The sequence below is a fragment of the Meleagris gallopavo genome, chromosome 2 (genome assembly GCF_000146605.3).
Source record: "Meleagris gallopavo isolate NT-WF06-2002-E0010 breed Aviagen turkey brand Nicholas breeding stock chromosome 2, Turkey_5.1, whole genome shotgun sequence".
NCBI classification, from domain to species: Eukaryota; Metazoa; Chordata; class Aves; order Galliformes; family Phasianidae; genus Meleagris; species Meleagris gallopavo.
In genome coordinates this window covers 21,128,950-21,145,871 of record NC_015012.2, presented here as the reverse complement: position 1 = coordinate 21,145,871, position 16,922 = coordinate 21,128,950, and the positions used below count along the sequence as shown (strand labels likewise).

The 16,922-nt window shown below is 39.5% G+C and overlaps 1 protein-coding gene and 1 long non-coding RNA gene across 3 annotated transcripts in view; one reads left to right on the top strand and one right to left on the bottom strand.

Moving 5' to 3' along the window:
- LOC116216176 overlaps positions 1-11,674 on the top strand; it is a 31,083-nt gene extending 19,409 nt beyond the window's left edge. The window contains exon 3 of the long non-coding RNA XR_002111753.2: positions 10,681-11,674. This is a non-coding gene — a long non-coding RNA (uncharacterized LOC116216176). The remainder of the gene's footprint in view (positions 1-10,680) is intronic.
- LPGAT1 (lysophosphatidylglycerol acyltransferase 1) overlaps positions 400-16,922 on the bottom strand; it is a 57,991-nt gene continuing 41,468 nt past the window's right edge. For both annotated transcript variants that reach the window (XM_003203864.4, XM_031552363.1), the window contains exons 5-7: positions 16,581-16,707; positions 8,824-8,930; positions 400-5,013 (exon numbers count right to left, since the gene is read on the bottom strand). In XM_003203864.4, the coding sequence (XP_003203912.1) occupies positions 4,862-5,013; positions 8,824-8,930; positions 16,581-16,707 (386 nt within the window). In that variant the 3' untranslated portion in view covers positions 400-4,861. The remainder of the gene's footprint in view (positions 5,014-8,823; positions 8,931-16,580; positions 16,708-16,922) is intronic.

The following is a 16,922-nucleotide window of genomic DNA, read 5'->3' as shown; positions in this document are numbered from 1 at the left end:
AGCATCCCCTGAACTCTTAGGAACTGTGAGGGGAATCATTGCTACGCAGCATCCTGTGCAGAAACTGCAGGCGGAGCACCCACAGTTTCCAGCAGGTACTCAAGCAGAGGAGGGCTGCAGGAATTGCTTCCCCCAAACTGCTGCTCCACTCCTCCCCTTACAGCACTGCTGGCACAGAGAGGTTCCTCTATTTGTCCTTCCCCAGAGCTTCAATAACCAATGCTGTCACTTAACGCTCAGCTGCACGGTGAACTGTTTTTTCCCCAATATTTGTAGTCTTCATGGCAAGCACAATAGAGACAATAGACTGTGCATCTATTAGATACAAGCATAATAAATACAACTCTCAAACAAAATCATCTGTGCTATTAAGGATTAGAAGCACATGAAATAACCTTGAAAAAAAAAATCAACTTTATTTTGTCACCCCCCAAAAAAAGGGAAAACAACACCTAATAGTCTCTGAAGAGAAATGCTTCTTCTGGTATCAGCCTGCAGTTCTGAAAGACATCTCCGCTGGTGGAAATACGTGATAAAAAAAATCCAATGACATAATGCTAGTACAATGAATCCAACCACAACAGCCTTCTGCACAATCACAGAGTAACTGCACCCATTTGTCATACAGAGCATGGTATGGCTAACACAGAGGAAGGAGAAAATTGGATGCTAACATAAATGCTATCAAGAAAACTAGCTTTTATCATACAAAACAAACACCACTGTAGAGAAACTTTAAAAGAACTCACTCACTGTAAGAGGACAGCTGTTCAGTGTATAACTAAACTTCATTATCCGATGCTTAAATCAAAGATTTAACTTCAAGATACACAGAATTCTTTTAAATTCTTTCTGCATCCCAGGCAAAGTCTACAGCTTTTGCACAGAAAAGGTGAAATTGCTCAGAAGCATTCATAACGTACACAGACTTTTAAATCAGAGAATAGTTTCAGTTTCACTCTTCCAATTGTTGTTACTTAAAAAAAAAAAGTGTGAAAGTTATCAAGTATGCAGATTTGCAAAATAACCCTTTATTTTGTATGGCTCCATTATTTCCAAACAATACAGTACCCGGACGTGTCATTACGTTGTGTGATTGTATCAGACCAGCACACAGCCTCCAGCCCGCTGTCTCAGAACACACCCGCTCCCAGCTCTAAGTCCCTTTGGTTCCAACACTTTATGTCCAGGCAAAGCAGAGCAGCTGAATCTGTCACACACAGTGATCGGTGTATCTGCATTCACTTGTACAAACAAAGTTGACAGAGTTAACAGCACTTAATGGCAAAACACCCAAAACAATTACATCATTTACAAAAAGATGAGTAATGAGCAGTACCACAGCAGTCATTTCAATGCAGCAAGATGCATCCTGTTTTGAGGCTCAGGGTGGAACAGGGAGAAGGAAGCTCTTAATTTTCAGGGGACTGAGGTTAACTGTAATCTTTCTTTTCAAAATCTGATGAGAGCAACTGAAAAAAAAAATCTCTCCTGCAAGAGTCATCACTGTTGAAATGTGTGGTAACAACATCATACGTACAGTTTAAGAGAATCTGTAAGGAAGGTACATGCAAAGGGCACTAAAATAGAAGCGCTGCTCATTCTGGAGGGGCAGATATTTTTCTTATGATGAAATTCAGTAAGAGCAGGAATGTTAAACCATTGGGACTTGCACTGTTTCCAGTGAAACTTGTTTATGAACAATTAAACAGAGAAACTTACAAATGTTGAGTGCAACCCTGACAGAGAAACGTCTTTATTCACAACAAACTTGAACCGCTATGTTTTCACCTGTGTGTGCAACAGCTTTCAATTTATTTTTTTCATCCTGTTGTCACTTTATACATTCTTCCATATTATCTCTCCTAACACATATTTAAAATCACAGCAATTAACCATTTTGTGATCAACTGCATGGTTCATAAACATTTTTAGCAAATGCAGGTTGAACTCTTCAGAAGAGGAACCCCTTGGCTGCAGCAGCACAACACTTGCCCCAACTGTACCCCAGCCAATGCCAGAAGGTACGACCCAGCTGGAACCCACGGGGATCCAATGTTTTGCCTGCCAAGCTCTAGCCTTCACCAGCACAGTGTTTTTAGTGCAGAATTTCCCACAGTGTTTTTCCCTTAACAGAAAAACTTATTCTGTCATAAAGTAGCATTCAAGTTCAACCGGGAGGGTACTTTGGATTTTCTTCAGTTTCATTTGACTGTCACCTACAGCAGCTCAGCCGGAGCGAGAGACAACACCACGCTCTGCTCACATGTTCCAGTGCAGGCAGGAAAGAAGCCTAGGACCTAATACTATTTACTCAACCTCTCAAAACAACATTCAGTGCTTTCAAACAGATGTCTCACAATAGCGAGAACTATAAAGGAACTAAGTGAAAATGCACGGGACCAGATAAACCAAACATTACTGCGCATTACTAATTTCTTCAGGCAGTGTGTGAACACTAAGTATTGACTGCAATCCATTGGAAAAAATACTGCATTGTTAAAAAAAAAAAAAAAAGAGTATGCTCTTACATGGAGTTTACTGGATCTATTACAAACAGCCTCCTGATGCAAGTTACCGCTGTGCAATCTGCTTATATTGTATCACTCCAGTCTGTCCTATCTCACATTAAAACGGCTGTAAAATAAGGGCATTTCTGTGGCTCTGATCAACCCACTCTGTGGAGGACAGCGATAATTAGCTCACCACCTGCATTTTGCAGTTTTGAGAGTCCATTTGTGCCCAGGTGCTGCAGTCTAACTGCTCACACCTGATGGTGATGGGCTGCCCCAGAACCTGCCTGGAAAAAGGCAGATGAAATACATTCATTCCATCAGCTGCGATTTAGCAAGAGCAACAGAAAAGAAGTTATGCTCCCTTTTCAGTGCATACCTCTTCTCAAGTGGATTTATGTTATGGCAGCATTCAGGTATGGGGTCAGGTGTAAGACAGGTGGGATTTAGAGACAGCATCTTAAATAAAATATTAAGGCTCTATCTAAACGCTGTCCTTTGCCTTCCCACTGCAGTGGTATTCATTAGTCCATGAGGGGACTCAAAAACTGGGGGAACCTGTCATGGCCTATGGTTCCACAGCCATCACAGAGCTACTTTAAGATAAAACTGATTTCAGAGAGAAAGAGAAGTGGCAAATTTGACAAAGTGTTTTTCAGTTACACCTGGGAAATCAGCATTGCCTCATATTTTAGTATGCTCATCCCGTTCCTCCAGAGGAACCACTGACTGCATTTGTTTCATGCGGTGGTTTGCATGCCACCCACAGATTCATACAGCAGGAGAAGGGTGATCAATATCACTAACTCAGAGCCAAAACCACTGAGGGCTTACTTGGTTCTCAGAAAATCAACGTACAAAAGGCAGCATGCCACACCTCAAGTTCTGGCTCTCCTGCTCGTATTTAGAGAGATTAATTTTATTTTAGGAACAGCTCTCTCAAATCTGTGTATAATCACACAAAGACAATGCCAACTAGACCAGCCAGGGTCAGGACACACACTGCAAACTCCCTTTCGAGAGTATCTTGTATTATACATCTGAAAATGGAGCTGAACTTCTGGTTTGCCTTTAAAATGAACTCATTCTTTCATTATGACTTTTAGCATGCTGATGAGCTAATTAATACTGCCCTCCATATAGTCACTCAGATGATTTACCATTGCTTTTTCTTTTCTTTTGTAGTGATATCCTCACATAGATTCATGGTAGCAATTACACTTACTTTTTTTTTTTTAATATGTATTTTTCTAAGAAACTAGTTTTCCTCTGTTATTTCTTAGCAAAACATTAAGATGGTTGGCATTGAATCATTTAAACTCTCCCACAAGTACATTTAGTGCTGTTGCAACTAGCAGGGGAGAAAAAGGCCTCTATAAACCACCCAAAGGTCATCTTGGTTGGACTGCAGTATACAAAGTACAAAGGTGGCTAAAAATCACCAGCAGCACCAGCAGGCCTTCAGAAACAGCTGGCACTGCTCTGGCAATTGGTCAATGCATGGCAGATAAAGCTTTCTCCTACTCCCTATGTCTTTCTTTCACTGTATTTTCGCCTTTAAAAGTGCGTTTAGAAAAGTGACAACGATCAACTAGATGTATTCTGAACAAAGGGAGAAACAGATCAAGTGACAAGTATTTTCCAAGCTTCCTCATAATATGAGCTACGGATAGCACACAGAATTTAGTTAGCTGATGGTAAGACCACAGCAGGGATGGGCTGATTCATCAAATATGGATAACTCCTAATCACACTATGATGAGGCAATGCTTTTTTAAGGACCAATTCCTCACAAAACACACCTGAACAGGACCCTGTTGGGGTCTTGGTTTGAGACAACAACTGCTGACTGGGCAGTGACAAAGATGCCGCCATCAGCTCCGTTGATGTCTCTGGCTCCAGCACAATGAGCTGCAGTAAAGCACATGTTTGTGCAAATGAGGAATCTCTACCACACCAATGCTGCACAGACTACTGAAGAGACAAGTTGCTGAGTTTTCTGAGCTCTAACTACAATGCCAAGAAATACTTATGGTGACAGTTTTCTTGTTGCAGACATTCTTCTACGGTGGTTGTACGGTTGCACCTTTTGTCCAAATGCTGAATTTGCTTAAGTGTGGGTGAGAGTATACACTTTTTAAAAATACAGACAATTCTTAAAATAATACATCATCAGGTCACTATGTTACTGATCTTCTCCTTCAGTGGAGTTTAAAATTTCTCCAAAGAGAGGTAAGAGTCCGTCCAGTATTCTCCTTTACTCTTGTATACTCACATTTGCACATACAACATGGTACTCATTCACAAGAGCCTCGATTCCCACTGTGTCCTCAGGTCCCATTCCACTTTTAAAATAGGCAATGATAAAAATACTGTAAGATGCAGTACCACATACCGCCTGACAAGAATGCAAGTGATTGTATGCCGACTAGCCACAGATTGCTGAGGGTCATCTCCCGAGAAACAGCTTTCGTTTGACCCTGCAGTGGAGGAAAAGCTCCTGAAAATGAAAAAAAAAAACAAAAAAACCCCACATTTAATGTATCTGCAGCAGGAATACAGGCTGAGTGCATTACTCTCGACTATTGCTGCCTGCCCCAGCAGCAGCACACACAATTAATTGGTTAATTTTGTATAATGCTGGCAAAATGATCAAACTAACTAGGTTCTCTGTAAAGCTTTACAGCTGTTTGGTAATAATTTTGTATACTGTGAAGTACACATATACTCTCAAGTTTTTGACTACGAACATTTATACACACATGCACACGCATGGCCATATAGTTTTTCTTGCACTAATTTGTATATGTTGTTTGAACATTCATTAGCCAGTCAGTAACGAAGTGTAAGCAAGGACTTCGATTTGCTACTCTGTTTTCTTGAATGAATTTTTGAAATGCCTATTTGAACTGAGAAGCATTGGCAGGAGATACATTTGATGAAAAATAAGTCAATTCTCCCCCGTTTTGACTTTTTCCGACTTAAGGCAGTAAATTTTGACTAACTACTTTATGGAGCTTTATGATCATGAACGAGTTGTTTGCATATATTTATTTCAGAATATTACATAACCTGGGATGTACAATAGCAAGATGTACAAAGCCTAGGCAATATGATCCACTTTTTTCTGTTAATTCTGAAGAGTAGATGTAAAAACTAACTACACCTACAACATTACAGAGTCACAACTGCTCATGGAAGAACAAAGGAGTAAGATACAAAAAGTAAGATACAAAAAGTACAAAGCAGCATCAATTCTGAATCTCAGAATCCACCCAATTTGGGCAATTAGAAACTCTCAGCAACTCACCTCTGTGCTTCGCATCTGCAGTTACTGGAGGAACTGCAATTGAGCACTTAAGATAAAGCTTTTCGTTCTGTATGAATGGTCTTATATTAAAAATCTTGATGAGTCCCTTGTTCTCTCACTGAGGCATATTTTCACATGTGAGCAGATCTGTCACTCCATTTACTCACCTCGTAGTAATTTTCACTGCTCACTTCCTATTTGTCCACTCTGTGCTACATTTGCTCTTCTGTAGCCCATTTGTCTTTCTGTACCAACACCGATGGCTGGTTTAACCAACTCTCCTTATCCTGCAGAACTGATAGCAACTGCCTCTTCCCCTTCCCCCTCTCCCAAGCCAACTCATTTTGTTACAAAGAAAGTGATCCTTGATGCTGCTAGACAAGCCAAGCCAAACCAGGCACTTTTAGTTGTCCTTCACAAGAACAAATCCTCCTTCCCCTTCATCATCTTCACACCTATTACCTGCTCCTCTTCCCAGTTCAATTCATATTTCTTGAGCCGGAATGACTGATCTGTACGCAGAATTTCCAGGTGAGCTTTCAGATTTGGTACAATGGAAAAAGTATTTTTGCAGCACTACTGAAAATACTCTCCTGTTGCCCCATAGGATGACATTGCTTACTTTTTTTAGTTGCATCACACCAGTTGGCTTAAGATCAGAGCACGAATGAGGAGCATGATGTCTTCAACTATTCATTTCCAATTGATAAGCTTCAAGTTTACAGCGTTGGGTTTTTATTTGTTTTAATTAGTCCCCAAGTGCTAAATGTAATGCCATTTGTGTTACTGCAGTGTTCAAGGTTATCCTGCTCAAGACTTCAGAGCAATCAGGCGCTTGCCAACGCAAGCTTTCCATTAGCTGCTAGGAAACTGTAAACAGCTTTAACTTCATAAATGAAAGGTGGAAAATGTATTACATGAACAAACGAGACAGTTTTGATATTCAAACTTTTAAGGGCTTTTTTAAGTCATTAAATCTTACAGATTTTCCCTGGATCTATTGCAGTCCTTGATACTTGGGAGTACGGGGAAAAAAAAAACCCAAACCCACAATTGTTTTATGCTTAGATTTTTTCTTCTTTCCAATAAAAATACTTCAGAAGAGAGAATGTACAGTACAGAAGGTACTGGTGACAACAGCAGTGACAAGCTTTTGACATTTCAAGTAGAATTAAATGTTAGTCCAGCTTAAAACTAATAGTGCTCTGGACTTCAGACAATGTGTCAGTCAACGCTAACCCCAGGGAACTGTTGGGATCCCCTTCATGGGACCTCCCTGAGGTTTTCTGCAAACTGCAACAGCTCCTTTTCAGTAAATCATGGCAGCAAAAGAGAACACAACCAAGTTCTCAACTGACATAAGTGGTAGTGACTTTTAAGTTATGGTAATTTATGCCTAATAAGGTTCTACATCATATCATTTACATTTATGATGTCTTAATTAATTCCTGCTTATATTGCTGAATTATAGCCAATTATTCTATTTTTGAAGGAGTAAGTGTGATTATATTCATTAAGCTTTTTGAAATTCTGGTCAAGTTAGATTTTTAGGTACAATCATTTTATTTTAGTGATATTCGTGAAGTAATGTCTCAACAACATGAATTCCTGACATCCCATTGACTACACCTTTAAGTGGATTCACAAAGTTATCTGTCTAATATGTGCATTTAGATGCGATGTATATAGTAGGGTCTGACTTTTGCCATCCCTGATGGCTGAGGGGCAGCAGTATTTCATACAGCATAGTACAACTCTGGTTGTTAGAGAATTCAAACTTTCTAAGTGCTAAATTGGTAAAATTAAGCATTCAAACTGGAATCAGAACAGTTTTTGTAATAAATCATCTAATAAAAGTAGCATCTTTGTTTTAGCACAGTCACTCTGAAATACTAAACTCAGTTGATCCAACAGACTTTCTTATCCTCAGCAGTTGTGGTAATCACTAAGAGATTTGTTTTTTCTTCAAACACAAGTTACAGTATTTCAGTTGGAGTCTCCCTTCTCAGTCAATATTTTATAAACTTCCTTTCCTATATGTCCAAACAAAACCATTTTTCCCTCTCAGGTTTTTCTTTTTCATTTTTACATGTTAATTTCTTCTGGTGTATACTCTGAAAACACACACACCCATTAGATGGATGGAAAAAAAGAGGCTTCAGGAAACACTTCTCCAGCTCAAGTACTTACCTGATGTTTTAAATCACATTATTTGCCATTATCCCCTCAGTAATGTTATTAATGCCTTAAATTTATTTAGATCTCTCTGATCCTTCAACATCCAAAGTATGTTACAATAGAAGTGACTCAGTGCACCTCACAGCAAGGAGACCGGCAGGCACAGCACAGGGCTGGCACAGACTCCAAAGATCTCGTGCTACATAATTCATACAGACCCTTCCAATAACATCTTTCTGTTTTGCCTAACAGGAAACAGAAGACAACAAGGATTTTGCATTACACTTACAGACTACTTAGGCCAGTTTTCTCTAACAGCACAAGTGTCAGAGGAAGATGCTAAACAGCAACACAAAGATATAATAAAACTTGCCTCACATACGAGTCTTACTTAATCGCTTTTAATCAAGAATTTGCTCATTATTTAAACCCTGAATATTCCCCTCCAAATGTAAACTCTGAATTCTTTTATTGTGCATGTGAGTGTTCACTGCCTCTCTGAATTTTGCTAAAACATTCCTCTCAATGAAAGCCTCTTGGCAGCAAGTTTCACAGCTGAGCTGTAGGGGAAAGAAAGGGATTTCCTTAACTCTATTTTTCATGTCTCAGTTTCCAAATGTCACCTGATTCTCATCTTAGCCAGGCAAATGTTTCCTGAATATTTCTTAGCGTAAGTTCTTTTGCCGTGTAAAAATGTCAGTAACTATATGTACTGTGTTCATGTTAAAAAAAAAAAAGCATACACAATCTTAAGTCATCTTGAAATCCTTGTAAGAAAAGATATCATGAAAGCGTAATTCTCTTAGCTAGACACTTTCCTACCTGTTTCATAGAAATGGGTCAAGAGATCCTCCTTTTCAATGAATCGTTGATACAGCCATTGTGAGAGAGCTTCAGGCTCTGCAGGTACATCTTTAATTGGAAAAATCCTACCAAAGAAGAAAAACACAATTCATTCTTTCGCTTTTTCACAGACCACATAATTATTCAGGATGAAAGAAAGGAATGGTCACTTGAGACATCTATATTTTAAGTTTGTATCAAATACAATAGTGCAGCATTTGATAGAAGCAATTGTATACTAGGTCTATTTAGAAAAATTCCATGTCCAGGACAGAATTCACTAAGATACATGCAGAGAGAAACTCCCAGCAATCCGCTGTACCTCAGCTTTTTTCAAAATATGGCTAGCCTGAAAAAAAACACAGGCTTAGAAACGTAAGACCTTTACATGAGTTTTCTCTTCCCAAGAGAACTCCCAGTTAGCCTGTCATCTATGCTACGTTTTGCTTCCATTAGTAGATTTTTCTTTCTTTTTTAAAACCTGTACTAAAAAGAATTTGTGATAACAACTCAATCATATGGGAAGTGTCTAGATAGATAAGGGAACAGTAAGCAGAAATAATGGATGTTCTGAAGAATGCTCTTCTTATTTTTAGAGTATTCAACATTCCTGCTTGACTTGTTGCTAAGTCATTTGTACCTCCTCCTTTCATGATTTTTTTCATTAAAAAATAAGCTGCAATGGAGGAGACAAGCAGCAAAACATTGATCTGATCAACGAATAAAAAATAATGATGCTTTGGCATACAAAGAAAAATTCATTATAAGGAGGTGAACACTTATTTACCCACTATGGTATCAATGTTAACTCAGTTCTGTAGCCTTTGTATCAATTCTGCCTACAACATTCTCAGAGAGTTCTCTGTGCCAGAAGTCTTTGGCTCAAGAAGGGTTGGGAGATATCTGGTGGTCCTGTAAATAGCTGAAGCTCCCACATGTGTACATGAAGAAAATGAAAAAGACAGGTAACAGTCTTACCTTGAAGCTCAGATGTTACAGAGCACTTCAAAATTAAACCACAAAAAGGCAAGTGAAAAACATCCCCATGGAAAAGGGACTATCTTTGTTGAGGGCTTACAGACGGCCTCCCTGTCCCCAAGTACTACTGTACTGCCAGGCTCTATTTTTACTCTCTCCTTCCTATCTGGTGTGAAGAGATAAAAGGCCTCAGCAACTGAATATTGCATTTCACAGTGTATTTTTGAAGGACAGATGCTCACTTACACACGTTTGAAGATAGTTAAGAATTAACAGAACACACACGTGGGCTCAGGACAGAAGTCTAGGATTACCTGGCCTCACAAGCATTTTCCAACTCCATAACCTAATTAAGCCTGATATTTTTCCAAAAATACATTCATTGGTCTGAAAACATTATCACAACAGCTAACGAAATGCACGTTAGAAACTATTTATCAGCTGGCACTTCCATGGAGTAGCAAAGTAGTGTAAATGATAAGAGACTAGTGGAGTGCCGCATACCAGCCTCCTGCTGGAGTCTATCCAGGTCCCTGTACGAGTCCACACGGTATTGGAATACTTCAACCTCTGAATACAAACTCAAATTTTTAAGAAGGAGCCCCAGGTATACCCACTTTGAATGAGTATTAATGGAGCATAGAGAACAAGTAGTTTTCCAGTTATGCTCCACTGGCTGTTATGATTTATCAGTGATAACTCTTTGTGTATTTTTAAGTATTTTCAAACATAGTTTTAGATTATCTAGGTTTATTTACTTATTTTTCACAAGCACAGCATTCTTATTAATTAGAGATTAAATGTCTAAACCCTCAAACTCTGGAAACTGAACACCCCGCCATGTTCTCTACTCCTCAGACAGCTCCTTTAGGATCATGTTTTAAAAGGAGTTCAGGTCCAGGAAAGCCAACTGAGAAGGTCCTGCATTACCAAACTCTACACAGATGATCCAAAACCAAAGGATGGAAGTGCTACTGACTGCAACAGGTTCCTCACCAGCCACTAGCTGCAGATCCGCCAGCTCCAGCCTTCAGAGACACTCTTGTCTCTCTCATTCTTTCATCCATTAAATGTGAGCTGAAGAAAATAGCTGCAGTTGTACCTCATGCTGTGAGCCTAGAGATCCTCCCCTCAGTTCAGCCACACTTTTATTCCATAAAGTTTTCCATAAAGAACGCATCTCGGGTTGAAAAGGGAAAAACATTTATTTTACCATTTTTCTCTGAGCTTCAGTGACTGACAAAAGGCACCACTTTTTTCCATCTGCAAAACCTTAAGGAAATCCAATGATCACAAAGCCAACCAGATACATAAACGAGAGCAGAAAAAATCCTCTTTCAGAACATCAGATAAACAAGAAATGGTTTCAAGAATTGATACAGCATAAATATCTGAATAAATTAATTTTTTAAAGTAACAGCCAAAGCACTGAACCAGCAGCCCCCAGCACCTGCTGCCTATGTCCCACCCATCCTGCATTGGTTTCCCTGCAGGGATTTCCCTAGCTCTCTCCACCCTGGGCCCAGCTGGCTGCAACACGGCTGACAGAGCTGAGGGGATTCTGTAAAGGACTCTCCAAGTGGATGTTTCTTCCGGTTCCCAAACCACACAACAGCTAATTAGTCTCATGTTGTTAGCATTACAGTGATAAACAATCTATGCTCTTCTTGCCTAGAGTACTGTTCTCTCTGTGGTATCGTGCACAAACACAGACAAGCCTACCACAACATTTATTTCTCCACCAGTAGAAAAAAAACATAGGACCACCACCATTTATATCACATTTCTCAAAGACAAAACTTACTCCTGAACAGCCCCAGCATGTCATCATTTTGCTGTTAGTTGCTCCAAAATTAGAAAAAGCCAGACCAACAGTTAGAAGAATGGCTCACAGGGAAGATGGTGCCATCTACTTCTGAAGAGACTTCACACAGAAGTCATTTTCTACTGTCTTAGGCTTTAAGTTTCCTCAGGGAAACTTGCATGAGTGCCCATCCCTTCTGAATGCTGCACCTCAAACTCACGATGAAGTGAGTGTGGTATGCGCAAAGAAACTAAAGCTCTTAACTTTTGCTACATTCTTCCCTATCCTTGGACACAGCAGAACAGGATATCTAAGTACAGTTACCTTCATCAGTGTGATTTGCATTCTTGTGTTCCTGGCACCAAAAATTGCTTGCCCTCATCCAACAAGGATGCAGATGGCAGCTGTCCCGCATTCTGAACAGAACATTCCCTTCAGGAGGGCCTCCTCCACCCAAAGCAGCAGCCTGCCAGCCGTGCTCTCACCTGTGACAGTGCTGCTCAGCGCCTGCAGTCATGCCAAGCACCCAACCAGATGGCAAGGGGTTTGCTTTCCATCACAGAGGAAAGAGCAAAACAAAGAGAAAGCAGAAGTCCACCTGGTACTGACAGATTATCATTAACGTCAGCAACATCTGCACGTACCAATAAATGTATTAAGATTACAAACCAAATAAAACAATTACTGTGATATTTTGACACACAGAGAGGTGGAAGAGCCAAAAGAGCTTTATGGAAAAAACAACTAGCTACAATACCTGCAAAAATACACTGCAGAAAGAAAAGAAGACACAATGAGGATAATTACCTTAGCCTCTACAACTACAGACCAATTTAACGACACATTTCAAGATAATGTATGCTTCTTCTTAAAAGCTAACAAATAATTTTCAGAAATATGGCATTTTCAGGAACATTTAAGCCATATTAAATAGTCCTTATCAGAGACAACCTCTAATTCTGTATTAAAATGGAAGAAGTTCACAGACACCACCTAATTGTCTTTCATCATCTGTCCTGTCTGGAACTAAATTTACTATCCCCCTACTCTTTCTAAACTTTACTTGCTGTTTCAATGGCTCTTCAATGTGATGGAGGTCATCGGTATGTCTCAGACACGTCCAAAAATAAGTTACTTGCGTAAAAAAGCATATTAAAATCTACTGCAGAACTGGATGCCCTTCACAAACATTTCTGCAAAACTCATTCAGCAACCACAATATATTCAATTTTATTTATAGCTAAGAGTCTAAGCTTGTTTTAATAAATCTGTATTCACGTAGACACAAAAAAGAACTTCCTCAGTAGTTGAAAGCTTGTTTCAACAGCAGCACAGTACAAAAGCTGGTATGATAAGGAAAGGTGACACAATTCTTATCTGCATTATGGCACCAGGACAGCTGAGCTGGCTCAAAATTAAGTGGTGCCTTCATGCAGCGTGAACACAGTTACCTGCTCTGCTGGAATGAGGGCTGTGGCTGGCTTTGCCTTTGGGCTCTGCACCACCCTCACCGGAGCACTGGGCAAGAAGGGAAATGATCATATGAGGTGGGGAAGCTAATGCAAAATGAGCCCGATGCCATTCTTTACTGATTTGCTCCTTTCCGTGGTGCTTAGTTCCCTAACAGATGACCTCCCTAATTTCACACAAACTCCAGCAATGTTTGACCTGGAAAAAGTTAATGAAATGTTCTCCTTGATTCTTAGTTTCTGAAAGCAAAAGCCATTTTTCAGCACTATCCTGTGAGTTTTGAGGAAAGTTCTGTCACGGTCAAATTTAATTGAGATCTCACACTTTTGTGTTTTCAAGAATCAAGTCTGGTGATTGCCTGTTATTTTAAGGAAAGTTTCTTTTGAGGAAAAGTGAGGCTACAGCTTAGCCTAATGATAAGCTTTTTGAAAGTAACTTGTACAAGAAATTGATGAAAAGCAAGCTTTAACTCATCTACCAAAATTCATGCTGTCAACCAAAAATGATCACAGGATTAAAATGAACTTTCTCTTCCATTTCCATCAGTTAAAAAAACATCTAAAAGTGAAAAAATGAGGCTTCTACACTCCTGCTGCTGCTCCCCAAGTAGGATGAAAGAGAAACAGACCTGTATGAAAGGACAGGCTACGAGAAAAAAAAAAACATCAGATCCGAAAGACAGCAAGGCATAGACTGCTTGTGACCAAGAGGACCGGCAGACAGCACCGTGTGAATGGCTGGAGCAGAGGCAGCTCTGCAGCAAGCTCTTCCTTGGCTTCATAATGAGTAGCACAGAAAGTGATGTAAGCAGCAGTAGGAAAGCAAAATCATTTTAACTGGCACACAGTCTTTGGTGGTGGGGTGTTGTTGTTGTTTTCCCTGGAACAACTTCTGATTAAGATCTGACGCAGCAATGGGGTCAAGCCATCACCACGTTTGGATGTGTGAGGATATGACCTAGGAGGCTCCAGATAGTCATGAGAGAGCTCATGTTGATAACTTCAAAAATAAGCTCTAATAAATTGGTGTCAGTGCACTGATTCTCAATTATCTGCCTGCTCAATGCTGGGGAAGGTTTGATCAAGTGACAGCAGAGCTGTACTGTTTTCTTTCCTTCCAGAAACCCTCTGGGAGAATAATTTTGTTTCTTACTCTTTCCTCTCCAACAGCCCCTTTCCCAAGCACTTTGCAGGTTCTCAGTGGTGCCAATTAACTCTGTTCAAATCACAAATCTATCATTTCAATTGATTAAAACACTGAAGGCATCCGTAACATCACAAAGAAAATAAATGATCACTTGCTGATATGTCCTGAATGGAACCTAACTGAAAAGTAGTAGAGAAAGATGATGCAGCGTGAGTGAACTCACCTACACCCATAATTCAGTTGCTTTCTGCTAATTCGGCCATCAATAAATATATCCTTTACATGTAACAGACTTTTAAAGGTGCATGAAAATATCTAAAAATAAGTTTGATTATCATATTGGCGGTGAAAATTCATTTTAGACTGCAGCTCTAGTCCCAGATACATTAAAAGTTCTTAGCATTTCAGAGATGAATGATATGGTAAGCCTAAAAAATGGATTAAAATGATGTGACAGTTTTTTAGAATAGAATTATTCTGGGCAGTCAAAGAGAATCAAAGAGAAGAGCTGCAGAAGGACCTGACAATGCAGGTGAATGAAATAAAACGTACCAGATAAAATGACATCTCATACAACTTAGGGTGTATGTTCACTTTGAGAAACCTGAAGACAGATTTCTAGAAAAAGCAGGACTGACTCAAACATGGCTGTGGAAAACAGCTCCAGTGAGCATCGTGTACTGCACATCGCACAAGGTCATTCCCAGGGAATCCACATGAGGAGATCTGAAAGCTTATTTTAAAAGCCCAGAAGCTGAGTTGTTGACAAAAGAGAATTAACACAAAAATCATACAATTTTGTGATAAAAATGTGATAAACCATATCCCTCAGTGCCACATTTCTTGAATACCTCCATGGACAGTGAGTCCAACACCTCCCTGGGCAGCCTTTGCCACTGCCTCACCGTTATTTCTGAGAAGAGATGTTTCCTAATATCCAACCTGAACCTCTCCTGATGCAACCTGAGGTCATTAGCTCTTGTCCTGATACAGCTTTCCCCACAAACCAAGAAAGCTCCTGAAAGCAGGACTTGGGGCAATTTCTTGTCCTGTTGCCAGATTTTAACATTTTTAGAGCGAAAATCATTTTGGTACCATCTATAGTGGACACCAAACTACTTCTTTTACAAAAAGATTTGAGTTACACAGTGATCAAAATCACTAAGTTTACTAAAGTAAACTGCAAGCTAAAGTTAAAAAAAGTAATCCACTGGAAGATCAAAGAGCTCTGTGGGAGAAGCATCTTCCTTTCATCCCCAAGGTGCACGGTATGTTGTTACTAACATTTCTGATAAGGAGAGGGAGTCTTTAGATTGCTGATTGTTTCACAATACACAGGTAGGCTGGTTTATACATCAGTAAGCCAAATATGTCATCTAGGTATTATACTCTTATGAAACATTACGATAGGATTCCTTTATTTGCTTTGATAATGGTTTGGAACAGATGCTCAATGGAAGCATGTAAAACCAAAAGTAGTCTTGGATTAGGTGGGCCTCCTCTTTGACCTAAGAGCATCTGCTGTTTTATTTTGGCTAATATAGACAAATAATATAGGAGCTAAATAGACTCCCAGCCTTTTCAGCAAACCACACAACTGCACTGTTGAGATTATCAAGCAGAAGTGGAGAGCTGGAATATGTAACCCTCCAGGACTCTGATATTTGCAAAAGCAGCATTTATTCCCTCCACTCCCCTTCAGAAACAGTGCCAACCCTCTTGATCTGGGTCTCCTACTCTGTTCAAGCTGCTCCAAACTCCAAGGAGCAGGGCAGCCTCGGGTTTCCCTTAGAAAGCTGCACATTTTCCAGGTGATAAAGCCTGTAGCTCTGGAAAAAAAAAAAAGTTCCCGTGTTATCATCTCCAGACTCTGTATAGGGCCTATACGAATTTCCCTGAAAAAATCACTCCTTCAGCAGCTGACTGAACTCCTGAGTATACGGTGACTGGAGAGGGTAGAGGGAGAAGCTTGGGAAGGAATTAGAAGTAATAGTAAGGGAATTAAGTGCTTGTCAGCTACTGCCAAGACACAGTCATTAAAAAAATACCTAAAAACATCCATATATACTCCATTACTATATTTACCATCAGACAGTAGGAAAAAATTTCAATGTGCTAAGGCAGACCAAACTTTTTAAAAGAAAGCTGTGTTTATATACTCAGTTGCCTAAACATGTAAGAAAAAAAGACACTGATACTGCTGCTGACTTCCTGTATCTTGAAATATCCTGTTATTAACTTCTGAGATGGCTTACTTCTTGTTGTTGTTTGTTTGCGTTTGGGGTTTTTTTTTTTAGTCACTTTAGTTCAGTGTAAGAACAGAAGGTTTATTTCCTACCTGTAGTGTACATGTGTAACTGTTGGTTGTCGGTAGCCAAGAATCCAGGTTTGGATGTCTATAGGTTCACCTTTGGGATATGCAATGGTTGCATCTATCACCCACTGGAGACCTTTTGATTTGCTCTCTAGGATTAAGAAGAAATAGTGTATTAAAATTCATCAGAAAGTGTATGCCACTTGATTTGATAGTTATCCCATTTTTAGATTACTTTAAGAGGTATGAGGCACAAATATAGCTTAAAAAAGTGACAAAATAAGACAGCTAAGAATCAAATCTAGATTTCATTACAGAGCAAAAAATATTCTTACAAACTTCAGCAAGACTCAGATTTTATTTTCA